We start from the raw sequence: 27,961 nt of genomic DNA on the forward strand, positions 1-27,961 counted from the left end.
AGGCAAGAACTCAAGAACATAAAAATATAGTGGCAGATAGAAAAAAAAAATCAAGAAGCTTTTAGAGAGGAAATGGGGCTGCTAGTGGATATTCCAAAGTCAGGGTTTGGGAACACTAATGACGGGAACACATCAAGGAGATTTTTCTCAAATCCCGATATTTCTTCTCGCTTTACAGGGGTTGACATTAATTTAATAAAAAAATGCAGTGTCATATTAGAGACCCTGTCAAGTGGTTTGAAAATTAATACGCAGAAATTTGAAAACTTTGCTGAACAAACTGCAAAATAAATAAATAAAATAAAATACATTCGGACAAAGCTTTATGTAGATTTGTATGGGTGGCACCCAATGTCGCCTACAATGCACAAAATTTTAAGACATGGGGCCACGGTAATTGATCACGCTATTCTGCCTATTGGTCAGTTGTCAGAAGAGGCGGCTGAGGCCTGAAACAAACACTTCCGCATGTATATGTTATGGACCATGTGATTAATTCGGGCATTATAAATAATGCCCGAGCATTATGAATAATGTCTAGCTTTATCGGGCCAAATGATTAATAACTATCTTAACTTCATTATTTATCACATTGCACGGGCATTATTATATTGCTACATGACAGTTGGGCAATTTGATAATAAAGCTATATATTACGCGGTGCGAGGGCGGGGAGGGAAGTACGCATGGTGTGACACGCTTTGACCAATCAGAGACAGCCATTCTTAATTTTATGTTATATTTTTAATATGACTTTCCTTAACATTTATATGCAAAAAATTGAGGATTTTTAAGGCAGAAGTCCTTGTGAGGAGGCGCCCGGGAGTCAACACTGTGTGGACAGCCCCGAGGACACGGTGGACCACACAGTCCAGGAGTGCCCTGCGTGGGAAGGGCACCGCCGGGTCCTAGTCGAGGCTTTAGGCGGCGGCGACCTCTCGCGTCCGGCCCTGGTTCAGGCCATGGTCCGGGGCGAGAGGGAATGGGATGCCGTCGCCTCCTTCTGCGAAGCGGTCATGCTCGAGAAGGAGGAGGCGGAACGTCAGAGAGTTCGCACCTCTTATCCCGGCCGCCGCGCTGGACCAGGTAGACCACGGGCGCCGGGTGTCGCGAGATGACTCCCGGCCACCGTAGGCGCGGGTCTGTGGGCGGTGAGTTCGGGTGGCTCGCTCATGTATATTTTTAGGCAACAGACCCGTGTCGGTGGCGCGCGTTGTTCCACGCGCTCCTCAAAGAGATGTCAGCAACCCCAGCGGGGCCCATCAGGGCCAAGGTCTGCCGGGGCTGAGGGATTGTTCGAAAGACCGCGGCCCTGGTACATAAAAGGCCTACGACAGAACACGACGGTCAGTCAGTAAGAGTCTGACACTCCCTCACCGCTGCTAACCCACAGCGGGGGGTCATTTGATGAAAAAAGGCAGAAGTCCTTCATAATTAATCCAAATCATGAGGCTGATTATTTAAGTGGTTTAATATTTAGTTTATTTTAAGTTAAATGGCAATAACAATAAAAAAATTGAAATTAAATATGTTTGTATTACTTTGCCCAAAAGGTCACGGGCAATATGTATAGTGCCCGGTCAATTTGATTATTTGAATAATTATTATCAAATTGCGCTCTCATATTGGGCATTTTTCATAATGACCGGGCATTATGTATACTGCCCAATTTATCACTTGGTCCATAACATATAGACAGAATTTTTCCAAAAAGTTTTCGCGCGAAGATCTGACGACTCTGGGATACCATAAAAATAATGATAGGCGTGTGCTTGATATTTTGAAAAAACTTCCAAGTGCTCAAAAAGATCGACGTGGGAAGCATGATATTTCGAAAAAATTGGACAGAGAAAAGCTCAAAGAGCATATTGAAAGTTTTAGACCGGCTATTGCACACTACAGACGAGCACATGCTCCGAATAGAAAATATTTACCCAGTGATTTAAACGCAATTTTATTTTATTTAACGTAATTTTATTGAAAAGAATCCAAGCTTTATAGTTTCTTATGATCTCCACGATTGGTTTAGAGTTAAATGAGGGTAAAAATGATACGAGTAACAAAAGATGGCAGCGACAATTAGGTGCTGGTACTGCTATTACTTTGCGGTTAACAGAGCCATGGCATGGAACTGGACGTATTGTCGTAGACGATTCATTGTTTCGTCAGTGAAAACTGTTGTGGAGCTTTCAAAATGTGGTTTATATTACATCGGTATGTTAAAACAGCCCATAAAAAATTTCAATTAAAAAAGTTGACAGAAAAGACACCTAGCAAAGGAAGCAATTTAATTGCTGTTGGCAAATCCAATAATATAGATTTATATGTTATCAGTTGGAGGGATAGAAAACTACATACTTTTGTTTCCTCTTGTGGAACCTCACTGCCAGGCACTCCTGTCAGAAAACGAAGATATGATCATTGTGGAACTGTGCGATTTAAATAAATATCCAGACCCAAAATAGTGGAAACTTATTTTGATGGAGCACCGTCTATTGATATACACAACCATATTCGCCAGAGTGGTCTTGCTTTGGAACAAGTTCGAACTTCAAACTGGTGAAGAAAATAATAACGGAAAAGAATCTCAAGCTGACAAAAATAGAGAACAACCAGAAACAGCTTTCGCTGTTGACAACAACGAATCGACGGAAAGCGACGAAAAGATGGACTTATGCTAATTTGTGCCATCTTAAAAAACATTTCTCTAGTTGTTTTAATATACATATTTTGATTTTAATGTAAGACTGAAGATAATAATTTTGATTATTTCTACTAACTGATTAATAATTGCTTTAAACTAGGTACCTAAAACTATTTTTTGTATTTTTTTATGTAAATTAAAAAAATAAAACCCTATATCTATTACAATAAATTTAATACGAAAATTAATTATTTGAACTTGGCAATGCTGTTTTCTACCGTTGTCCCACCCTGTTTATGGCACATGTTTTGCCGCGGCTTTTAAAATTGAATCCTAATATTCCTAAATTACTGGTGTCATTAAAAAGAACGCAAAGTTTGCTTTTCATTTTATAAGTTATTATTTAGTGAATATTTTGTAAAATATAATAAAACAGATAGTTTAGTAAATTATTAAAAAATGGGCATGGTGGAAAATTCCATTGAGTTACGCAAATATACCCAGGAAGAAATAAAATTTACTAATGCTATGGCAATTCTAAGATTCCTTTCAACAACTCCGCCATGTTGCTATTTCGTTCAGTTTGACGTGTAACATCGCCGGAACCGGTACGGCTGTGGTAGTGCTGTTTGAAAATTCCACTGATTTACGGAGATGACTTGGTAAGTACGCTTGTTTTACTATTTAAAAAAGTATTCACGAAAAGAATAATCTATTATTTGATAACAAAACAACCATTTGAATCAATTAGACCTGTGAGTCACGAAAATTTTATACATAATTGACCTAACCTTAAAATCCGTTACGTCAACTGGGAAACGTTCTCTCAGTGGATAGGTTTTTGTAACTCAGTGGAACATAAAGCTTAGTTATTTTATTTTTAACCGACTTCAAAAAGGAGGTGTACGTATTTATTTATTTAAAAACGTAAATTTCATCTTCAGATTGAATCATCGAATTTGACTTATTTAATTTATCTGGTTTGTATAGTTTTTTTAATTTCCTTGATTTGTTGTCAATTGCACGATTATAGATAAAATGGCTTCTGCCAGCGGTTTCGCCGGAGTGAAAGTAGTTTTTTCATACAAACTTAAGAGCTCCGTTTAAGTATGCAGATAGAATGCCTGAATGTTTTGCACTTGAGTGGAGTTAGTTATTACACTGTGTTAGTTATTACATACCAATTTTCTATATTTATTATTTTCGTTAGGTGTCAAAATGGCGCTTACTGCGGCGGAACGGATGAAAAAATACAGAGAAAAACTTACACAAAATCCACAGAAATATGAAGAAGTGAAGAGAAAACATGCAGAAAGAGCAAAAAATAAAAGTAAAAAAATATCGCAGCTCAGTGAAGAAGAGAAAAAAAACGAAAGAAATGGAGAGCTTATTTTTTTATAATATTAAGTTTTTATTTTTTGTTGTTTAAAGTTGTTGATGTAAACTCAGCCTAACATTTTCCATACCGATCCGAGTCCGATATATGACTGCCTCGTTGGTCTAGTGGTTGCAAGCGCGGCTTCTGTGCTCGAGGTCTCGGGTTCGATTCCCGGGTCGGGCCGAAATTGCTTTGTGGGTTTTCTTAAACTTTCACAAAGCAGCCCGTAGTCTGGAAGTTGGTGATTGATTCACCCGTGCATCGGAGAGCACGTAAATGTCGGTTCTGATTTCTTTCCGGTCGTGTCGGATTGCCGTCCCATCGGGTTATGAGAGTGAAGGAATAGGGAGTGCACCTGTGTCTACGCAAATGCTCGTGCACTATAATATGTCCTGCGCAGCTGGCTGATTTCCTTAAATGAGAACAGCCGCCGTGGCCGAAATCGGCCGTGGACGCCATTATTATTACTTAATTATATTGGGTAATACTGTTGATATTGCTGCTGCAGAAAATATTACAGCCACCGAGCAAAAAAGGCCAAGACAATAAAGAGAGGTAAAATTCAAGGACCACAAACAGCATCCGCTGTATTGATGTCGAAATTGTTAGAAACGCAAAATAAATCTCTACGACAAGACTATGAATTAGACCGTTTTTTTTGCACATATCAGATACAGTAAATAAGTTTCTCCTTACACACAAGCCATCGCAAAAAACAAAATATTCAGTTTAGTTTCCGAAATGGCTTTACAGCAGCTCGCACCACGTAGCTTTGCTACAGTTACACCACCGTATGCCTAGCCTATGCTTCATCTCCAGTATCGACTTCTTCGAGCGTACAAGCGAGTGCTACCTATGCCTCCGTCTCCTGAGCTTTGGAACACATACAAGTGGAATAATAATAATCAAGCATAAAGCTTTACCATGAATACTAGATCAAAAGTTTGATTAAATATTAATTATAAACAAATAGTATTTTACTTGCCGTAAACACACAGCAAGCTTTTCTTTAGGTAGCAGGCATTCTCTAAAGTTTGCTTTCCGTGCCGGATACGTTCCTAGCACGGTCGTGGTATGCTACGGGATAATATGCACAAAATTTTAGAGTGCAGAGTAACATCTCGTTTTGCATTTGTCATAGTAACGCGTTTGTCGCAGTCGCAGACAGTCTGTGGATTTTCATTATTCATAGACTCCTCTGTGCCTTGTTGAGATTGTTAAGCTTTTGGCTCTGTTCATGTAAAATACTGATATTCTGTGGCACTAGGTTTTACTACAAACTAACTTCAACATAGGAAAAAGCTAGGCAGATATTTTTTACTTTCCTATTAGTAAATATATTTATCCTTCCCTATATTTTTAGTCCAGAACATAAAGTTGCACTAGCATGTAGGGATTTAGAGATATACCCCTCCTAAAGTACCAAAAACGTATTTTTTAACGATATTTGGCGATTTTTTTTAAGGACAGCAAAATTGTTTTTTAGTTTCTGTGTGTATGGCTAACCAATAGCAACCTTTTTACTCTGCAAGCGAGTATTGCGACATGCATCTTGTTTACGGAGAAACAAGGCGTGTTAACACCAAAGGAGGAGTAAGTTACTCTGCAAGAGACGCTGCTAGGATTTACGCTGAGCGATATCCAAACTGTCAGCACCTGTTTATGGAGTATTTTTAAGAGTGCACAACTCTTACTCACAGGGCCAACTTCCTTGTGGCCCTTATATTGATGGAGGAAGACCACAGGGACATAATGTTGATGTTGTTGTACAACAAGTTGCTGAAGATCCGTCCACGTCAGTGCGAGCTATTGCAAGAAGAACTGGCATACCACGATCTACAGCGCACGGAATACTGAAAAAAATAGGATACCATCCGTACCATGTACAGAAAGTACAATGTTTAGTAAGTCGAGATTACGCACCGCCTGTAGCTTTTTGCCGCACAATGTTGCGGTTGCATAATGAAGACCCGAACTTTTTTAACCGAGTTTTGTGGAGTGACGAATCAGCCTGCAAAAAAGATGACTACACCAATTTGCATAATCTGCAAAGCTGGCAGTTATCAAACCCACATTTACCAAGAGAAGAGCGTTCACAATACCAACTGAAAATTAATCTATGGACTGGTATTCTTAATGGCAAAATTGTCGGTCCAGTCGAACTGCCTGCTACACTTAACGCACAAAATTATTTAATTGAGAGACACAATGCCGGGACTGTCAGAAGAATCTGACGACTTCTTGCAAAGTATGTGGTTGCAAAATGACGGATGTCCGGCCCACTTGCAGCAGCCCACTTGCAATAGCCCACACATGCACGAGAAGTGAGGGCCCACCTTGACGAAGCGTTTCCTGGACGGTGGATTGGCCGACTGGGACCTATTTTATGGCCCGCGAGGTCGCCAGACCTAAATCCATTATTTATTATATAGATTTTTTTATTGGGGTTGCCTTAAGGACAAAGTTTACTCCAGATTAACACCAATTTCAGCAAGAGGCTTCGTCAAGCAGTTCCTATGGGGTGGAACTCTGTGTTCTTTATGTTAGAACGTTTCTTGGAATTGCAGGATGCACTGCGAAGTACAGCGGGCTTGTTGGACAGATACATACCAATGTTATCTGTTGAAGAATGGAAAATATGCAAGGACCTATGTACCATGAAACCCTTACAAGAAGTCACTCAACAAATGAGTGGTGAGGAATATGTTACAGTCTATGAAAATAATATTCCAACTACAATCGACCCCGATGTAGCCATATCCGTTGAGATCATTGTGGGACAACTGAAAAAAATATAGGGGCAAATAGAATTCAGCGGCACTTTTTCAATTTGCTCATTGTTGGATCCCAGATACAAAAGCACTGTTTCAAAGACAAGTCTGCTGCTGAAAAAGCCAAGAAAACCCTGATAGAACTCGTAACTGCAGAAATCAACAAGAAATCTCATGACACCAGGTCAGCGTCACCTCAACCATCCACAAGTACGAGCACATCCAGCGAACCTTTTAAAGACGGCTTATCAATAAGGGATAATATTAACGAAATGTTTGGGGATGTCGAGCAAACGCAATTTTCTTCGCAAGCATCTGCAATAACAATAGTGCAACGATATCTTGCAGATAGGTTGTTGCCGATAAAGGATGAACACGACAAATTACTCGATCCTTCGTGGAGGTACCACCAATTTGTGTACCCAAACTAGGCACAATTATATCGAAATAAATGCTGCGCAATGAGTACTTCGGAGTCTTGCGAGCGCATATATTCCATTTCCGGAAATATTATTACAGAGCGCCGAACAAGGCTGAAATCGGAAAAGGTCAAACAATTCTGTACCTCGGAGGTATACAATAGTAACTCCACTTTTTTTGAAAATATGTTTCTTACACCATTAAAATCGCAAAAACCAATTCCACTTAATGGTATACGACATTAAATTCTGTTAGGTACATCTATAAAAAGAAATATTCAATAGTATATGACATTAAATCCACTAATGTCTAACTGGTAAAGGACCTCAAATGACCATTTGAGCTTGACCTTGATGAAGATTATTTACCTCTACGCTTTGCGCGAACTTAATGTTATTCATTGGAGTTAATGTTCTTTACCTCTAAATTAAAACTCGCGCGCGCCTATTCGTACGAACGTCACTTGCATCAGTGCGCCAGTTGTCGTGCGTGTAGGGTTACCAGATGAAAAAATCAAAAGTCCGGAGAAAAGGCCTGATTTCATATTGATTTTTGACACTTACGCTTACGACATATTGATTTCTGCTTACTTATTTAAAAGGCCTGATTTCCATGGAAAAGTCCTGAGATTTTCTACAGATGAGAATTTTCTCTCAAAAACGTCGTTGTATATGTTATGGACCAAGTGATAAATTGGGCAGTAAGTGGTGTCCCGACATTATATAATAATTATTCAAATAATCAAATTGACCGGGCACTATACATATTGCCCGTGACCTTTTGGGCAAAGTAATACAATTATAATTAATTTCATTTTTTTAAATGTGATTGACATTTAATTTAAAATAAACTAAATATTAAACCTCAGTACGTTTAAAATATAACACATCAAATATTAAGCCGGGGTCGTAGCGGGATCCGCCAATTTCTTAAAGGCAAACGCCACAAATTCGGCATCAAACTGTACATGTTGGCTTCACCTAGTGGCCTTTCCCTCAAAATTCACGTTTACAAGGGTAAACGTGATCAAGATGTAGGAGGGAAAGGCCACACAGATAAGGTAGTCATAAAACTGCTGGAAAACTATTTAGGTTCAGGGCGCCACGTTTACATGGACAATTTTTATAACAGTTAAGCACTCTCAGAGTTCTTGCTACGTAATCAAATGAACGTGACTGGAACTCTGAGAGTAAACCGCAAAGGGAACCCAACAATGGTTGCAACCAAATTGAACAAAGGTGGCAGCCTCTACAGATATAACCGCAACGGTATTTGTGTTTGCAAGTGGCGTGACCAACGCGACGTCTTGACTATCAGCACCACTCATTCACTAGAACTAAAGCCTGTAGCCAACAAAAGAGGCCAACTAATCCTTAAACCGGAGATGGTAATAAAATATAATCAGTTCATGAGTGGTGTTGATAGGCATGACCAAATGTTATCATACTACACTTGCGAACACAAAAACATGCGTTGGTACAAGAAAGTAGGCATTCACATCTTTCAAATGATGATGCTCAATGCCTACTTCTTGTATCAAATCAAATTAGAAAAGAAATTAGATTTTTTTTTTTAGAGAAGAGGTTATAGATAAACTGCTGCCATCTCTTGTTTCAAATGAAAATGATCAGGGAAATGGAATCATACACTTGCCTGCTCACCTTCCAAGAGATGAAAACAGAAACACAAAAAGAAGGTGTAAGCATTGTTGGGACACCACAAAAAAAAGGGTGAACACCCTATTTTATTGTCCCAATTGTGAAAAACAACCTGGCCTCTGCCTAGAATGTTTTCGGGCATTTCATAATTATTAGTTGTTTAATGTAGGTACTGTAGTCTATAAGTTTCTTTTGTGTATCGTTTTTTGTATTGTAAATTTAAATGTATTGTAAATAAAGACTGATTGAGGGTATTTTTGTAGTTTCATTTTTAGCAAAATTACACACCAATATTCTTTGATATTACTTCATAACTAGTGTTAGAAAGATTTCTATTAATTACACTTTCATGGTAAATGAGTTGGGATTAAATGAGTGATTATAAAGAACTAACTTCTGGGTGCAAGAATAGTTTCCTTGGTACATACTAGTAGGCGCAGGGTTGCACCCGCCCTGACCGCCCGGAGCGACATTGCGGTTGCCTTCTGTAACATTAAATAATATTATTTAGCAACGAGGTACTACATACGGCTAAAAATAAATCATGTCTCATAGAATTGTGAGCTACTGGTCAAACTAAAACTAATGTAAGCTTTGTTTATCAGTTTATACTTGAATGTTCTCTTTTTTAACTACATTAAATTACATTTACTTAACTATAGAAGAGTATTACATAATTAGCTTTTCTTTTTGTTGATTAGTGAATGTAATAGAATAGGTACAACAAAATAATGATTATTTCTTATTTTAAACATTCAGGACGGTCATAGTTTCATAGTAATAATCATGCGCAGAAGATTTGTTGAAAAGTTATTTTTTTTGTGTATTTGCAGGTATCTAGTAAGAATTATAACTTTTTGCTTAAGCAAGACCTAGGCAACCACATAAATTACTAAAAAGTATAAGAAAATAAAAACTACTCACACATATTCTACAGCCTGACCCGCACCCGCATTGCCTCTCAACAGTGGCTCCTGCCTAAAACAAGAATTTATTAAGAAATAAGTTACACCACTTAGAATCCTAAGCTAATGCACACTCTATTGTAGCAGACTAATTATATTTAGAAAAACAAATCAATATAATATCACTGTGTGAAGTAGAACGATCATTCATAATCCTCTATTTGTACATCTTAAAAGTAATTTATCACCCTCAACCCAAAGTATTTACTAATTAATCAATTATAATTATACAAACATATACGAAGTTTATTTATTACTTCCGTTTATCGTATTACTTCAGTTTATGTTATTAATATTTTCAAAGAGATCCCCAAATGAGATACTTTCAAAAACCTTTGAAATCCGTAATTCTTCTCATATTTTGTAAATGATATGTGATTTAGCTGTAATGCCTGTAGCACACCTCCGCTGCGAAACAACAACTGCGTAACCGCTGCGTGAGTTTCGCTGTGCAACAGTACTTCACTTATGCCTTTAGCACACTGACGCCGCGAACCGCGATAGCGAAACTGCGGTAAGTCTGTCCCACACTTCGAAACGTATCGCGTTATGTTACATCTCGCTCTATCGCCTATGACTTCCTATAATTGCATCTTAGTTTGTGTGGTATCGTTGTACCTCGCGATACTTGTTTCACACGGACGCCGCTGTACCGCCATTTTAGTTTCGCCGCTGGGAGAGAAACGACGCGATTTGTCTTTTTCGACAGAATATCGCGACGATACAAGATGACGGAGGTAGAAACTGAAAGAATTATTAATGAAATTCGAGGTTATCCCGAATTATACCTTATGGGACATCCTGATTACAAGAATTCGTATAAAAAAGAAGTGGCGTGGCGAAAAATCGAGGGAAGTACCGGCTTGGATGGTGAGTTGAATTTAACCAAAAGTGCCCGGTAAACGATCAAACGTGTTTGTCAAATTTTACGTGTTTATCAATTTTTTTGAGAGTGTGCGGCTGTGTTTGAAGTGTTTGTCAAACAATCTACGTTGATCTACGTGTTTGAAGCGTTTAATGAAAATCATTTTGTTCCTTGGTTTGATCGTGTACGCGGTTGTTTGAAGAAAACGTAAAGTTTGACAAACAAGTTTGAACGTTTACCTGGCCCTTAACTGCGGTTTAATACAAATTAATGCAAAGTTACGCGTTCAAGAAAGAAAAAAAATTAAATAAATGGTTATTAAGATGTAGGGGCAGATAGGATGTTTTCATCCCTACCGACCCCATACAACTTTCGGTAGGGTGGATGAGCATGAAATTAGGTATTTTGAATTCTGACGGACTCCTCATAAGGACTCCTTACTGGGTCAGAGCCATGGGGTCCGTTTGGAATAATCTTAAAGGATGTTTTAAAAAATGTAGATGTGTACAATGCATTCCATTTAATTACAGAAACTAGCTTTTAAAATAATTCACAAAATTTTGTCTAACATCAAACGCTTCATTATTTGCCCTATGTCTGTTTGGTTGTATGGATACAAATGCTCCCAAAGGATTAGTAGAATTTTTGTTTTCATACACATAGGCACTTTCCATATCTTGTAAATAATTGTGTAGACATGCTGCTGCTTTGACGACTTTTACGGTATTGTTTTTATCAGTTTCAAAGGGTCTCAAAAATATACGAAACTTCTGGGCCAATATTCCGAATGCACATTCCACGACAACTCTAGCTCTACTTAATGCACGATTAAATTTTTTTTTATCAGGATCATTTATTATTGATTCTCTAGTAAACGGTCTCATTAGAAAAGTTTCCAATCTAAAACCTCCATCGCCGATGAACACGTGTGGTGTAGGGTTTTCACAACCTGGTAAAGGTTTAGATGCAGGCAATTCCATTTTCCTTCCTTTTACAAGTTTGTAGAGTGTTGAATTTTCAAAAATTGTACTATCTGAATCCTTGCCATATGATCCAACATCTATATAAATGAACTTATAATGTGCATCAACTAGCGCCAGAAGAACGATAGAAAATTTATTTTTGTAGCAATAAAACATCGATCCACTGTTAGGTGGAGACTTGATAGTTATATGTTTTCCATCAATACTCCCAAGGCAGTTTGGAAAGCCCCATATTGTATAAAATCCTTCTGATATTTGCTCCCATGTCTGTAGAGTTGGTACTGGAATGTATATTGGCTGCAATACTTTCCAAATAGCTTCACAAACTTCAGAAACTATACTTGAAACGGTGCTTATACCCATTCGGTATGAAGATGAAATAGTAGTAAAAGTATCGCCCGTAGCCAAAAATCTGAAAAATGAAATACAGAATGTATTACGCTGTGTGAGATTTGTTAAATCTGCATAATCTACATGTGTCTCCTAATTTTGTTTCAGTGAAATCACTAAAAGCAAAATGGAAAAATCTGCGTGATACTTACAAGAAGTACAAACAGTCTCAACTAACATTTAGTGGGCAAGCTGCAAAGAAATATGCTAATTGGGTGTGGGCTGAACACATGAGTTATGTGGATTCTACAACAAATTTACGATCTACTGAGAGCACTTTAAATACTAGCCCTCCAAAACTGCAAGCAGCGGAAAATAATAAGATTGAAAATTTACTTCAAAATCCAACGGATATAGAAGAACGAGTAGAACCTATAATCGGAAATGAGACACAACAAGAAGCACAGGATGATGGGTCAGTAAGCAATATTTCAGAGACAGGAAGCGATCTATATCGAAGAAGAAGACGCCGAAACTTAGATCCATCCGATAAAATTATTAATTATTTAGAAAAGAGGAAGATTGCAAAATCATCTACTCCAAATACAGGTCAAAATCTAGTTAATGTATTGTGTGACAGGCTTGATATGACATTTTTAGGTTTTGCTGACAGTGTCAAGAAACTTTCTTTGAACAACCAAGCCATTATTAAATTACAAATCATGAAATTAATAACCGAGTATGAATTAAAAGAAATAACAAGTGACAATAGACCAAACTCTAGCAAAAGTACCTATGTTTCGACTCCAGAAAGTATTACTCTCGATGATCTTAGCAATCACAGCAATCGTAACGTCCGTCAACCATCCACATCAGGCGTCAACTATCATAATACACTTTCAAACACGCAAAGCCAAACAGAAAATCGTGACCTCAATCAGCCGTCCACATCAGGTGTCAACACCCATAATAATATACGAACACCTAATATCATCATTTTACAATCATCTGAAATCAGTGATCAACACACATCACAAATCATAACTGATGAAAAAAGTACTCAAAAGTACATCATGATTCAACCATCAGACCAAAGAAATGATAATAAGGAAAATAATTACTTGAGTGCTCAAAGTTGTTTTGCTAATTTGAACGAGTAATGAAACATGTGTGCGAATTATCTACTACATACTAATCTAAGGGCCGATTTTTCAATCATCAGATAAAATGCCTAATAACTATTCTAAGGAATAACGTTATTGGACTGTTTATACAGACGAATAGATGCTCGTCGATTTTTCATTAGTAATTTATTGCATGAATAACGTTTTGATCCAATATTTCAACTCTAGCATTTTAAGCTTTTGAGAAGTGAAACAAATATATCGCTAAGCAATGCATTAGACAGAGACAGACTTTTTTCTATCCTGTCAAATTATCCGTCTATAATTTTTAGGTTAAAAATAGCCAGTTCAGTTTGAGTTGTTTTTGATTTTGTGAAAAACATAAAGTAAAATAATGGAAAACAAAAAACGAGAGCGCTCAGCCAATTTTGATTCTGCTGAAATTCAGCTCCTAATTAATTTAGTGGCAAAATTTAAAAATATTGTTGAAAATAAAAAAACTGATGCCGTTACTAATAAGGATAAGGAGGCAGCCTGGAGGCAAATAGAAGAGAATTTTAACTCCTGTGGAGTGTCCACAAATGCCCGATCGTGGAAGACCCTCAAATTGAAATACGAGGGTATAAAAAAAAACACAAAAAAGAAATCTTCTCTGCAAAGGCAAGAGATGTACAAAACTGGAGGAGGGCCTTCAAAAGCTCCAGAATTCAGTGAAATCGATGAAAAGGTGCTTAGCATCTGCTCGAACATAACAGGACTTGAGCCACGTCACGACAGTGACACTATTTCAAGTAAGTATTGGCATGTTTTTGGTTACCAGTTACTATTTAAAGTGCAAAAGCTCACATGTAATAATATTTTTCAGAATCTACTCCTCTGGAAGAAGTTGAAGATAGTAATATTATTTTTGAAATAGAAGAAATACCAGAAAATTCATTCCAACCCCATCCAGTAGTTGATTTGGCCATCGGGGAAATTGTTGAGGACAATCAAAAAGGTATATGTCTATAAAAGTCAGATGTTCTTAAATTCAGTTATTTTATTTTAAGGAGCATTCTATGAGGCCATAATTTATAATTTATGCTTGCAGGCAGGTTGTAAGATTATAGTAGGGTACTACAGATTGTGTTTTGATATCTAATAATAAACCAAACAAATGAAACATGTTATGTTTAATTAGCCCATAAGCCCATACTAAATGTAGGTATACTTTCATGTAATGTATTGTATGTAATTGTTGTTGTATTACTTTCAGAAAATAATTGGGACAAATGGCACCCAAAGGCTTTAAAATCAAGGGTGTCCAATGTATTAAAACCAAATGTCTCCAAAGCTAGTGTCACCGCCAAACTAGACAAATTAAGCGAAGCTCGACTGGAGCTAGTACAGCTCCAAATGAAGACTGCCAAACTTGAGCACCAGTTTATGGAGGAGGAGCATAAACTGAAAATGTTGCATTTAGCTAATGATGAGAGAAGAAAAGAAGAATTACACTCATTACAATTAAAACAAAATGGGTGTAATTGTGGAGCAGTTCCAAATACCATGACTTAGATTTTTGTTCATTATTTTGAAAAATAAAAACTTGACTTTAATAAAATACCAATGTTTTTATTATGTAACATTAATTGAAAAAGAAATTGCACATATGATAAACATAAATTTCTATTGAATGAATATAAAGATTATATGTAGTAAAACTGTTGAAAAATTGAGCTTGGCTGCCCTAGATTATTCAGTAGGTAAGGCATGAAAATAATTTATTAAGATTAAGTTCCTAGTATGGCACCTTTCATCACCAGTAAAATCGGCTATAGCGGGTGGAAATATAGGCTGTGGTGGAATATGCAATTCTGGGTCCACTGGAGGTTCCTCCTCATTTTTTGATCTTGCCAAGTTGTGTAGTACAGCACAGGCTACAATCACATCTTGTGCAAGCGGCAGCCTACACCTTAATCCTATACTTAGGACTGGAAACCGTCTTTTCCAAACTCCAAAGCACCTTTCAATAACATTCCGTGTTCGAATTTGTGATTCATTATATAAAGTCTTAGTTGGTGTGTCTGGATTTTGAAAAGGAGTGAGTAGGTAATTAGTTAGTTCATAACCACTATCTCCAAGTATAATTCCATTGCCAAATTCACCATTCTCAAAGTGGTATTTCACATGTGAATTGGCAAATATCATGCAATCATGGGTAGAGCCAGGCCAACGTGCAACTATATCTTGAAACATCAAGTCTGCTGAACACATTGCTTGAACATTAAACGAAAAGAATCCTTTTCTATTCCTGAATTCTTCTGCAGTGTTACCACCAGGCGACTGAATCCTAATATGGGTGCCATCTATAGCCGATACTACTCTAGGGAATCTGGCTATTTTATAAAATTCTAGTTGAGTGCTTCTGATGTCTTCGTCACTTCTTGGCAAGTTTATGAATATTGTTCTTAAAGATGCTATAGCTTCAGTAACTTTTTTAATAATACGGCACATAGTGGAACTATGAATACCACCAAAATCACCAACAGTTATGTAAAAACTTCCAGTGGCATAAAATCGCAGTGCAATTAATAACTGCAACATGGGTGAAATACACTGATTTCTGAAACAAATAAAAGCCCTTATTTTAACTGATATTGTAAGTACATACATAGGTAAGCACTATCTTACATCACGGAAAGTGCGATATAACAGCTTACCGCTTACGTACCTTTCTGTTTGGTGCTTGATTTTATTTTCAATTAGGGAAAGTAAATATTGCACCGACTCTTTCCGAAGTCTGAATCTGCGATGAAATTCTTTTGAATCCCAAATCCTAAAGTGATCAGGCCTTGGGCGGATTATTCTTTCTTTTCTTTCGGGTGGATTTATATATTCATTTATTATAGTCTCTTCTTCGATAGCCAAGTCATCAATATTATCGAAAATATCCATAATAAATTGTTAATAGCGCAAGAAATAACTTTCAGGCCTTGGGCGGATTATTCTTTCTTTTCTTTCGGGTGGATTTATATATTCATTTATTAAAGTCTCTTCTTCGATAGCCAAGTCATCAATATTATCGAAAATATCCATAATAAATTGATAAATTGTTAATAGCGCAAGAAATAACTTCAAACTAAAACGTCATCTGCGTCAAATTATCAATCGAATAGTACTTACCTGGCGGTCAAGGCGGCAAATAAATTAATTCCTCAGATAAGGATTTATTCGTCCAATAGGTCTTACTCGACCATTGAAAAATTCATCAACTTCGCTATCTCTCGAATATACCCTATCTGTTTGTTTATCTGACAATTGAAAAATCGGCCCTAAATTGTATTTTTTTAATAAATAAATAAACTTACCTTAAACATATTGCCAATCTTTCCTTTGAGGATATACTTTCCCTGAAGTTTGTATTTTTCTTCTGGATATATGGCTGAAGTTGGTTGTGCAAGTAATCAAAAGTTTCAGGCGACATTCTAAAATAAGTGAAAAAACGATCACTATGCTGCTGTAGTTCTTTGCATAATTTATTTTCTCCAAGCTTCTTTCTTTTTTGATTAATTTCATGAACCCATATTCTTCGTCTTTTTCTTAATGTCAGTAGGGTATAATTGGGGATTCTGGAATCATTTGTTCTCGCTTCGCTCGAACTGCATGATTCCAGAATCCCCAATTGTTTTTATCGAGCGATGACTAATCAGACCACCGACATTATGATTTATAACATAGGTATTGTTGATCCAGATTGATCTTATAACATACAGCATTAGTCATTTTTTTCTCACTACGAGTTTATTTATACTTATTATTTGATCACAGTTATTTTATAACTTAAGTACGAAAGTAGTTGGAAAATAGGGCATCCAGATCAGAGATCTGGATACCCTATTTTCCACATTTTAATCTTCTATTCACATATTATTTTAAGATAGCAGGCATGGCAGTAATAAGTGCCATCTTATTCGAATACTGTTACACAATAAACTATCTATTCAAATATACCAATTGGAAACCAAAAAAAAAAAACAGCTTTTAAAAACTCAACGTTTATTTTAATCATTTTATCACCGCGGAGTACATATTTAAGAATCTTTTCTTTATTAGGAATAACAGTTGACAGCTACTTTCAACATAACCTTCGTTCTCTCAAAGTTTACTTTTGCAAGCAAAGTCGTTGAAACATTCTACTTTTGCGGACTCACGAGTGGATGTCATCGGTGTGATGGTGACCGGCCGTACAAAAATGTGTCAATATTATGCGTTCATCTGTTTCTTTGATCTGTTCTTGATCATAATATTTAAATCTTCTACTAACATATTATTTTAATCTGTTTCTTGATCATAATATTCAGCGGTTAAATTAAATGTTATTGTGAAAACTTCATCATTAAATGTAATAAACTGATTTTATCTAAAGTATACCTGATTGGACAGGTCCATTCAAACTTGTGTGGCACTTTCCTCAAAAGGTCATTTCAGACACAAACCATCACCATATATAATTTATTTTTATGTCTGGACCTGAAAAGAGACCATGTCTCTTGAGTTTATTTCGACGTTTCTTTTCAAGTAGTCAGTTAGTCAACCTATTTGCAAAATAAAATATCATTTAAAGGTTTATAAATTCTGTAGTATGGTATCGTAGTGTTAAAAATTCATAGAATACTTTCATTTACACAAAAAAAGATCTTAGAACCATATATAAATTTAAATACTCGACTCAGACAGGAAGCGACTTCAGATTTTGAAAGGGATTTTTTTAAAAAGCAAAATAATTCAATATTTGGGAAAACTATTGAAAATAAAAGAAAACAAGTTGATGTTAAGTTAGTTAATTTATGGAAAGATGACTTCAATAAAACTAACAAAATTAATGGTGCTGAAAAGTTCATAGGCGCTCCCAATTTCAAAAACCTTGCTATAATTTCTGAAAATCTTGTTGCTATTCAGTTACAGCCAGCAAAAGTAGTTTTAGACCGACCAATATATATGGGCTTTACGATACTGGAACTAGCAAAGAGTCACCTATATAATTTTCATTATTCCATAATGAAAAAAATATACAAAAATAACATTAAATTATGTTATACCGATACCGACAGTCTCTTGTATTTAATACGTACCAAAGATTTCTATGAAGACATGAAAAATAATATTCAATACTTTGATACAAGTAATTTTAAGATTAACAATATTTATGGGATACCACATTGCAATAAACAGATACCTGGTTTCTTTAAGGATGAAATGGGCGGAGATGTCATATCAGAGTTTATTGGTTTAAGAGCTAAGCTGTACTGTATTAATACGCTGAGCGATATAGTTAAGAAAGCCAAAGGTGTAAAAAAATCTGTTTCAAAAAAAATTACCATAAACAAATATAAAAGTGCATTAAATTGTAATATCAATTTTAGATACCCTATGTTTGTTATACGATCTAAAAATCATAAGCTTTACACACAAAGAATCAATAAAGTGGTACTTGATGGGAATGATGACAAACGTCAAATTAAAAAAAATAATGCTTTTACTTTACCATGGGGTCATTATAGTTCCCTATTCTAATCTGAACCAAAAATTTATTACTATTTTTTTTTTAATAGGATAATTATATTATTATTTTTTGTAATAAAATTAAGTCATAATGTATTTTTTATTTTTGAAATGAAATAAATATTTTGTATTCAACTGATTTGTGTTTAATTGTTATTGATACATACCTATTTATCTCGAATATAGAAGCTGTGATATCCTAGTGGTGAGACCGTGGAACAGTCGAAGGTTTCGATTTCGAACCCAAGGCACACGCTGACTTTTCGCGTGTTCTGTTTATTTTATAAAATAAATATCACAGTTTCAGTGTTTTGGAAAGTAAGTAAAAATTTGGGTCATGGGCCTGATCTCTCTCCGGCCGTCAGATTGGGGCTGTGAGAGTAAGAGAACAGAGACTGCACCTTGTTTAGTGGCTCTAGCCGCTGTGGCCGAAATCAGTCATTAGGACAACTTTTATTTCGATTTAACTGAATAATTAAACAAGTATAATTAAATAATTTATTTTAATTTTCACAATAAATATACAAAGGGACCAGTCACTAAGTACTAAAAAATAAACTATTAATAAAACTAAATAACAAACTATTTCTGTACTACTAAAAAGTGAACTACTATACTAAACTTAGGGCTATTATTTTAATTACAAATTAAAATGTACATTGTAAAGTATTATTTACAAGCTAATAAACAAAAAGTCTTATTCTTTATCTACAACTAAACATACACATCTATTTGCTTAATTTCTTTACAATTTTACCAACTAAATATTCAGTTTCAGTCATAATATCATCATATTCACTAGTCACTAAATACTGCACATTCACACTTGCATCTTCAGGATTAGATGATATTTCATCCATATTGCCACCGTCCAAGTCATAAATTATAATTTTTATTACGCGTTGCGCACGATCCGATTCTTTACGCATGATAAAAGATTTAGTTTTCAAAGATTTTGATTTAACTTTCCTCTTCTTTAATGTTTGTCTCTTTGCTTTTTCAAGACGATATTCCTCTTGTGCTGCTGCTGCTACTTCAGCATACCAACTCTCCCTATCTTGGGCAAAATTAAAAGGATGAGTTATAGGATCATTGATGTCGTCCATCGTGTTCTGAAAAAAAACTTTATAAGTGAATGGCAGCAATTAACAATAATATTTAATAATAATGAAAATTCTCATTTTACTCACTTGTAAATTTATTCCCTCCGAATCGTTATTCAATGACGAAGTTCTGTTAGGATCCATAATATTAAAATCCGGACTGTAGCATGGTGATCTCGACATGATTCTGAAATTAATAACAAGATTGTCATAAATGAAATTAAAAGTATAAGACAAGTTAAATATTATTGGAAAATACTTACCTCAAAATAACTAAATTGTAAACAAAGGACCAGTTGACTCAAACTACAGCTGCAGACTGAAAAATATTTAAGACGTTAGTCATGTTAGATACACATTTTATAATTTAAAAATTAATGTCTCAAATAACATAATTGATGCTTGTGGTATTTTAATGATTTATCTTAACAAGTCTAAACCTGTCAACTGTAATGTGTTTTATGGATGCCCTAACTGTCTGACGTAAACGCCATCTCCAACAACTTAGAAACTCTGAACAGACTTGGACTTGTTCTTGTACTCAATGTATTTTGGGGGTAAATTACTAGATATAAATATTTAGGCTGCCTATTCATTGCGGCAATCGGTATGATGAAGTTGATCAAGCAACCCATATCTCTGAAAGTTAATAATATCGATTTTAATGAATCTTCTCGCTCAATCAGACACAGTGCTTTATTGCCTAATACGATTCGATGTATAATATGCGGTCCTTCCAATTGTGGTAAAACTAATGCCATGATTAGTTTACTGGTACATGAAAATGGTTTAAAATTTCAAAATCTTTATCTTTACTCGAAAACTTCTTTTCAATCAAAATATCGTTTCTTGACCGAAGTATTAAAAAGAGTGCCGCAGATTAACTTTTACGAGTTCAATGATGATAAAGATGTAATTTCTCCGAGTGAAGCTTTAGCAAATTCTGTATTTATTTTTGATGATGTTGCATGTGAAAATCAAATAAATATCCGCAATTATTTCTGTATGGGTAGACATAAACAAATAGACTGTTTCTATTTATCTCAAACTTATTCTAAAATTCCGAAGCAATTGTTACGTGACAATGTTAATTTTCTTATTATTTTCAAACAAGATGATGTAAATTTAAAGCATATTTATGAAGAGAATGTTAGTTCTGATTTACAATCGAAAGAGTTTAGAAATCTTTGTCAAACTGTTTGGAGTAAACCTTATAATTTTCTACTTATTAATAAAGAATCGTCATTAAATAACGGAAGGTACAGACAGAATTTTGATATGTTTTTTAATTTTGACTGACTGTTTATATGTACATTTAAGCAATTAACATGCAAAATCAAATTCAGTATAATTTGTTCTTTAGCGTAATACAGTTGTTATGATAGGTACAACATGGAGAAAAATATTAAAATAGAATTAATGAAGTCTGTAGACTCCATAAAGAATAAAATAAAACAAATGAAAAACCAGGAACACTCAATGAACTTGTCACTTGACAAAATGTTAAAACCTGTCACAGATCCCCTTAAAACCCTAGTCGATTCGAAAAAAACAATAGAAAAAATACAAAATTTAGAAAATACTCACTCTAATTTTGAAGAAATGGAATTGGATGACATTAATACTAGCTCATCTACAAAGTTTGAAGAATGCTGCGAACCAGAACTGAATTCTAAACAGTTCGTTAAAAAGTCTCCCCAGACAGAATTACTGGATGATTTAGAAATATCATTAGAGGGCAGTGATATCCATGATATTTATGATGGGGTAAATATACCATTTGGAATAAGGAGTGCAAACAAAAAATTACTAATGGGTAATTCAATAGTTTCATTTTCTAAAATAGATAGTGTGAATGATGATAATGTCATTTTAATTAAAGTTGGCGACAAAAGCTACAATTTAACCCCTGGTTTAAAAGAACTTTTACTTCGAAGAAAACCTGATTTGAAACTAATATCGAGCAAAGATAAACTTGTCTATAAAGATATGTTGCATTATACAAATGCACATAAGAGAGATTTCAATCCTAATGGACAAATTAGAGGCGATAAAGGTATAAAATATCGTGATATAATTAAACCATTGTTTTCTGAATCGTTAAACAATAATACTATCACTAAATTTGGAGGAAGCTTACCAACGCTAAAGACATACAAACATAACACGGACTTGATATATTGGGATGATCCTAACGAATTGGTTGACAGATTGAAACTATTAATTGCTTCCCGAGATGCTGGTAATACAAACCATGATAATGAAATTTTATCAATAATCGAAGAATTAAAAGAAGTTGATATAATTAAACCATAAATAGTCATAATAATATGCTTTTTATTCAGTATAATAGCTGAGTTTAAGACAAGTATACCTACTGAATTGTGAACATGAGCAAAGCTGATGTGGTAAACGAAATTCATAAAAATGCAAGGGTGAACTATCCACGAAGACATGTTATCATGAAAGATATAGATGACTTGTGGCAAGCAGACTTAATTGATATGCAATCAATTTCAAAAGAAAATAAAAATTACAGATATATTCTTGTCGTTATTGATACATTTTCGAAATATGCTTGGGCCTTTCCTATGAGAAGTAAAACCAAAGAAGATTTGTGTAACTCTTTCAAAACTTTGTTGAATAAAGGACGTGTTCCTAAAAATCTACAAACGGATAATGGAGCAGAATTTTATAATAACAAATTTCAGAAGCTTATGAAATCATATAATATTAACCATTATTCAACCTTCTCAACAAAAAAGGCTTCAATAGTTGAACGATTTATCAGGACATTGAAATCTAAAGTTTATAAGGAATTTAGTTTAAATGGCAATTACAATTGGATAAATAATATCCTAAATGATGTTATTTACAAATACAATCACACTCGCCATCGCACTATTAATGAAATTCCTGCTAATGTGGACAATATTAATAAAAAAATTATATTAGAAAGGTATTTAAAGTTGCTAAAAAAATATAATTTAAACAGCAAGTACAAAGTAGGTGATTATGTGCGTATCAGTAAATACAAAGGAACATTTGAAAAAGGTTACACTCCCAACTGGTCAACGGAAATATTTAAAATTCGTAAAATACAAAAAACAGCTCCCATAACCTACTTAATTGAAGATACTATCAGAGGTCGCCCTATTTTAGGTGCATTTTACACCCAAGAACTTCAAAAAACAAAACATCCCGATATTTATCTAGTTGAGAAAGTTCTTAGAAGAAAAGGTAATAGAGTTTTAGTAAAATGGCTAGGTTTGTCTTCAGCTGAAAGCAGTTGGATTGATAAATCGAATGTAATATTATAAATAATATTAATAACAAACTGGAATCGATAACTATTTATTAAATTATTTTAAACTGGAATCATCAGTCGTATAATGTGTTTTGGAGAGAGTAGTCTTCTCAATTGGCTTATTAATAATTTACCATTTGAATTACACTTACCAGGATATAATTACTGTGGTCCTGGTACTAAATTAATAAAAAGACTAGCAAAAGGAGATAACGGTGTAAATAAGTTGGACGAATATTGCAAAGATCACGATATTGCATATCACAAGTCATCAAACTTGAAAGATCGACATAAGGCTGATTTAATTTTGTTAAAAATGGCGAAACAGCGAGCGGTTGCTTCCGATGCCAGTACAGGCGAAAAACTCGCAGCACGCTTAGTAAGTAAGGCTATGTCGGCAAAAATTAAAACTGGTTCTGGTTTGAGGAAAAAGCGTTCTCCAAAAGTTACATCTGGAAAAGGATTAAAAAGTAAATTAAAAACTGTTATTACAAAAGCGAAAAGACACATAAAAAAATTAAAACCTAAGAGCAAGAAAATGGCTATAGAATTAGCTATTGCTGCTACCAGAGAATTAGCTGATGATTCATCGATTAAGCTCCCTCGTGTTATTCCTATTCCAAAAACTGGGGGAGTACTACCTCTGATTCCTATTTTTGCGGGATTATCAGCAGCGGGAGCTTTAGCAGGCGGTGCAGCGGGTATTGCCAAAACCATAAATGAATTCAAAATGGCTAAAAAACTGTATGAGGAATCGAGAAGACACAATGAAAAAATGGAAGCTTTATGTATTGGGAAAGGACTACATCTTAAACCACATAAGGACGGTCTTGGAATTTTCGTGTCAAAAGAAAAAAACTAAAATATCGGCTACCCAAAAGGGCCTTAACTAACTTTGACATTTTAAAGTATGGAAATAGAATTCCTTATTTCAGAGGTGTCTTTATGAGAGATGAGCTCCCTAAATATCCATATAAAAAGGAATGTGGAGTTATTAATTTAGATAGTTCTAAAAACCCTGGTTCTCATTGGGTAGCCTATGCAAAATGTAATGATTATGTTGAGTATTTCGACAGTTATGGAAATCTTAAACCTCCAAAGGAGTTTATAAAATATGTAGGTTCTAAAATTCAATATAATTATGAAAACATACAACGTGATCACCCATTCAACTGTGGTCATCTATGTTTAAATTTCTTAAACAAGTTTTGGTATAATCAAGAAATAAAATAAACAGGATCATTGTAAAGAGTTCAGTATGCAAGCATGTCTACTACGGTTACCATCTCTGGAAATAAATCAGAATTGGTCTCGTATTTTCAACCACCTCTTCATTTATCTGATCAATACGAGTGCGGTTTACTATACTTTTCAGTATTAAAAACAAGACCGAATGTGCCCGCTATTAACAGCAGTTCAACAGCTGTAATCAGAATCGAATGTGATCTTGTGCACGGTTCATATCACAACGGATTACCGACTCATTTTATTCATGAATTCATATCTGATACTGCTTCAAGTCACGGCTACACAGAAATACCCCAGAACGTTATTTACTTCCCAGTGAACAAAAATATAATTTCATCTATATCTGTTAAGATTGTTGATCAATTTGGTAACTGTATTAACTTTGGTGAAGAACATATTCAATTACGTCTTCATTTAAGAAAAACAAAATGATAGTATATTATAAAAACACTCCTATGAAAATCAAACGTCTTATTCCATCTACGACCGTTAAGGTGCATAGACGTAAGAAAAAAGTGAAGAAATTGAGTGAAGCAAATAAAGCTTTTCTTAAAGCTCTAGGTTTTAAAGTATGAATATACTACAAATTACTGAATTACCTCACTTCGATAGTTCGATTGAAAGCTATGAAGTCCACACATACAATCCCTACACTAACAGCTTTAGAGAAAACGATGAAATCAGAATTCCCATACACCAACAAGACATATACGTGTTACCATCAGCCAGTTCAATTTACGTCGAGGGTCAAGCAAAGTTCTTCGACAAAGATGGAAAACCGATTAAAAAAAATATTACGTTCAGTAACAACCCTGTTATGTTTTTGTTTCAAGATATCAGATACGAAATAAATGGCATTGAAATAGATCGCATTAAAAATTCTGGAATAACGTCGACATTAAAGTCATACGTTTCAATGAATGATGGAGAAAATAAAGTTGCTGCTTTGTGGGGTTGGAACCTAGATGGATTCAAAAGTGATGGTCATTTTAGTGCTATTGTACCTCTTAATAAAATTTTAGGATTTGCTGAAGATTACAATAAAATTGTGATAAATTGTAAACATGAACTTATTTTGAATAGAAGTAACTCTAACTTAAACAGTATCTTAGCAACTGATGATACAGCGCATTTTCAAATAGACATACAAAGATTGCAATGGCGTGTACCACATATAAAAGTGTCAGACCGGGAACGACTGACACTACTCAAACACTTGGAAAGAGATAAACCTATTCAAATAGCGTTTCGAAATTGGGATTTATATGAGTATCCTTTGCTCCCTAAAACTACAAAACATTCTTGGTCAGTTAAGACTGCATCGCAATTAGAGAAACCTCGATATGTAATTTTTTGCTTGCAAACCAACAGAAAAAAATAATAAAATCAAAGATAGTTCTCTGTTTGATCACTGCGGGGTTACTAACGTAACACTATTTCTGAATTCACAGTATTATCCCTACGAGCCTCTAAGCTTAAATTTTTCTGAGAACAAATACAATATATTGTATGAAATGTATGTGAAATTTCGTCAGTCGTATTACAATTGTCCTGCAGACCCCTTGCTTAATTTGATCGATTTTAAGGAGAAGGCTCCTCTCTTTATTATAGACTGTTCAAGACAAAACGATAGTTTGAAAACAGGCCCCGTAGATGTACGGCTGGAGATTGAATGTTCAGCGCCAATACCAGATAATACAACTGGATATTGTTTAATTATTAACGATCGACTCGTGGAATATAAACCTTTAAGTAACATAGTGCGCAGATTATCATGACAGCCATCGTAGATGTTCAAGGTTTTAAAACAGAAACAAATGAATTTATCATTAAAGAATTTGCTGTATTATTGAATAACAAAATTCAGGTGTTTTTAATTAAGCCGCCATTTCCATTTTACGATTTGACGAAACCAGAAAAACGACAAGTCAGTTGGATTGAACATAATAGAAAAATATACTGGAGAGATGGATTTATACCCTATTCAAATCATCAGAATTTGATTGTAGATATTTTAAAAGATAAAAGTGTTTACACCAAAGGTTTAGAAAAAGTGTTGTGGTTAAAAAATATTTTGAATAATAATAATATAAATAATTTAGAAGATGAAGGTTGTCCTAATTTTTTAAGCTTGTACAATAAATATGAACATTCTCATGATGTCTATAGTTGTATTTATCATAATAAAATATGTGCTTTAAAAAATGTAATATGTTTAAATAAATGGTGTATAGATAATAAATTTTTTAAATAAATATTTGCTTGTTTAATTTTCAAATGTTCTAGCCCTACCAATCCCATCAAATGTTAATCATTATAAATTGCTGGCTACAGCAGTACGATATCATTTCATTTTTATCTGTATCTGTATGAAGAACTATATAGTGAGTGAACAGACCATGTCTCAAAATAAATGTAGCCCTCGTTATGACATCTATAATACGTATAAAATGCGTGAAATTTCGTTTAGACATTATTGGGCAACGGCTAATTCAAGGAGAAGGTTGGTGATGGAAATGGCTGAAGCCGGATTTTTTTATTTTGGAAACGGTGTAAATGATAAAGCAGCATGTTTCTCATGTGGAGGTGTTATAGAAGATTGGGAGATTTACGACGATCCTTGGATGCAACATGCTATACATTTTCCTCAATGTTTTTATTTGAATGCTGTGAAAGGAATATATTATATTAATAACTGTCTGAAACAATTACTATATTAGAATATGCGCTATTGCATTGTGTTCTGAGTTGGATCATATCTACCCTATTAGTATATTTATGTATACGATGCCACATTGCACTTGAAATAGATCAATCTGGATCAACAATATCTATGTTATAAATCATAATGTCGGTGGTCTGATTAGTCACCGCTCGATAAAAATAATTGGGGATTCTGGGATCATGCAGTTCGAGCGAAGCGAGAACAAATGATTCCAGAATCCCCAATTATACCCTACTAATGTCGATACAAGAAGTAATAGTTCTTCTTCTTCAGATTCAGAACGAAACCAGTCTGACTCAAACGACATGTTGCACTAAAATGAATAGGAAAATGCGATACTGAAATGCGGTGTGAAAACGACCGCTTAAATTTCGCTTGTTTACCGCTTTTTCCTGTTCGCTATCGCGGTTTGCGGCGTCAGTGTGCTAACGCCGTTAAGCGAAACTATAATAGCGAAACAGAGCGAAACCTAAAACTAGAACAGTTGATAAATAAGAATCGAAAGAAAATGTCGTCGTTTTCGGAGTCAGAGGAGGAACTAATCTTACTGTGGTCGACTACTTTAAAAATTCAGTAAATTCCAAATCCATTGTTCCTATTTCGCTCAAGATACACGCGGAACCACACCAAAATGGCGGACAACGGGCGGAGATGTAGACGGCGCCTAAGCAAATGAGCGAAATCATGTTAGAAAGAGACAACATCATAGTCAGTTTTGTACGTATAAGCAGGGAATTTCGCTATTGTTTCGCCGCCCAACAACTCACAACTCACAGCGAAACTGTGGCGGTTTCGCCCTTTGGGTTTCGCAGCGGAGGTGTGCTACAGGCATAAACACTAGTATTTTTATATTACTTTGACCTAATAATAAATTTATTTCCCATTTATATTAGGCAAGG

The 27,961-nt window shown here is 34.9% G+C and overlaps 5 protein-coding genes across 5 annotated transcripts; 2 read left to right on the top strand and 3 right to left on the bottom strand.

The window, feature by feature from the left end:
- Positions 1–10,183: 10,183 nt before the first annotated feature.
- Positions 10,184–13,214, top strand: LOC124640691. Its single transcript, XM_047178581.1, has 2 exons — positions 10,184–10,706; positions 12,183–13,214. Exons 1-2 carry the CDS (start codon positions 10,565–10,567, stop codon positions 13,172–13,174), a joined length of 1,134 nt encoding a protein of 377 aa, XP_047034537.1. The 5' UTR covers positions 10,184–10,564; the 3' UTR covers positions 13,175–13,214.
- LOC124640690 (protein ALP1-like) lies at positions 11,207–27,782 on the bottom strand. The gene is made up of 3 exons (XM_047178580.1): positions 27,302–27,782; positions 16,486–16,722; positions 11,207–12,096 (listed from the first exon to the last, which is right to left on the bottom strand). Exons 1-3 carry the CDS (start codon positions 27,367–27,369, stop codon positions 11,235–11,237), a joined length of 1,167 nt encoding a protein of 388 aa, XP_047034536.1. The 5' UTR covers positions 27,370–27,782; the 3' UTR covers positions 11,207–11,234.
- Positions 13,206–14,738, top strand: LOC124640693. Its single transcript, XM_047178584.1, has 3 exons — positions 13,206–13,929; positions 14,004–14,135; positions 14,394–14,738. Exons 1-3 carry the CDS (start codon positions 13,533–13,535, stop codon positions 14,690–14,692), a joined length of 828 nt encoding a protein of 275 aa, XP_047034540.1. The 5' UTR covers positions 13,206–13,532; the 3' UTR covers positions 14,693–14,738.
- Positions 14,729–16,432, bottom strand: LOC124640692 (putative nuclease HARBI1). The gene is made up of 2 exons (XM_047178583.1): positions 15,849–16,432; positions 14,729–15,740 (listed from the first exon to the last, which is right to left on the bottom strand). The coding sequence occupies exons 1-2, from the start codon at positions 16,070–16,072 to the stop codon at positions 14,870–14,872; spliced, it is 1,095 nt and encodes a 364-aa protein (XP_047034539.1). The 5' UTR covers positions 16,073–16,432; the 3' UTR covers positions 14,729–14,869.
- On the bottom strand, positions 19,189–21,857 carry LOC124640694. The gene is made up of 4 exons (XM_047178585.1): positions 21,370–21,857; positions 20,046–20,101; positions 19,870–19,969; positions 19,189–19,791 (listed from the first exon to the last, which is right to left on the bottom strand). The coding sequence occupies exons 3-4, from the start codon at positions 19,963–19,965 to the stop codon at positions 19,408–19,410; spliced, it is 480 nt and encodes a 159-aa protein (XP_047034541.1). The 5' UTR covers positions 19,966–19,969; positions 20,046–20,101; positions 21,370–21,857; the 3' UTR covers positions 19,189–19,407.
- Positions 27,783–27,961: the final 179 nt, after the last annotated feature.

The sequence above is a fragment of the Helicoverpa zea genome, chromosome 21 (assembly GCF_022581195.2).
Source record: "Helicoverpa zea isolate HzStark_Cry1AcR chromosome 21, ilHelZeax1.1, whole genome shotgun sequence".
Taxonomy (NCBI): domain Eukaryota; kingdom Metazoa; phylum Arthropoda; class Insecta; order Lepidoptera; family Noctuidae; genus Helicoverpa; species Helicoverpa zea.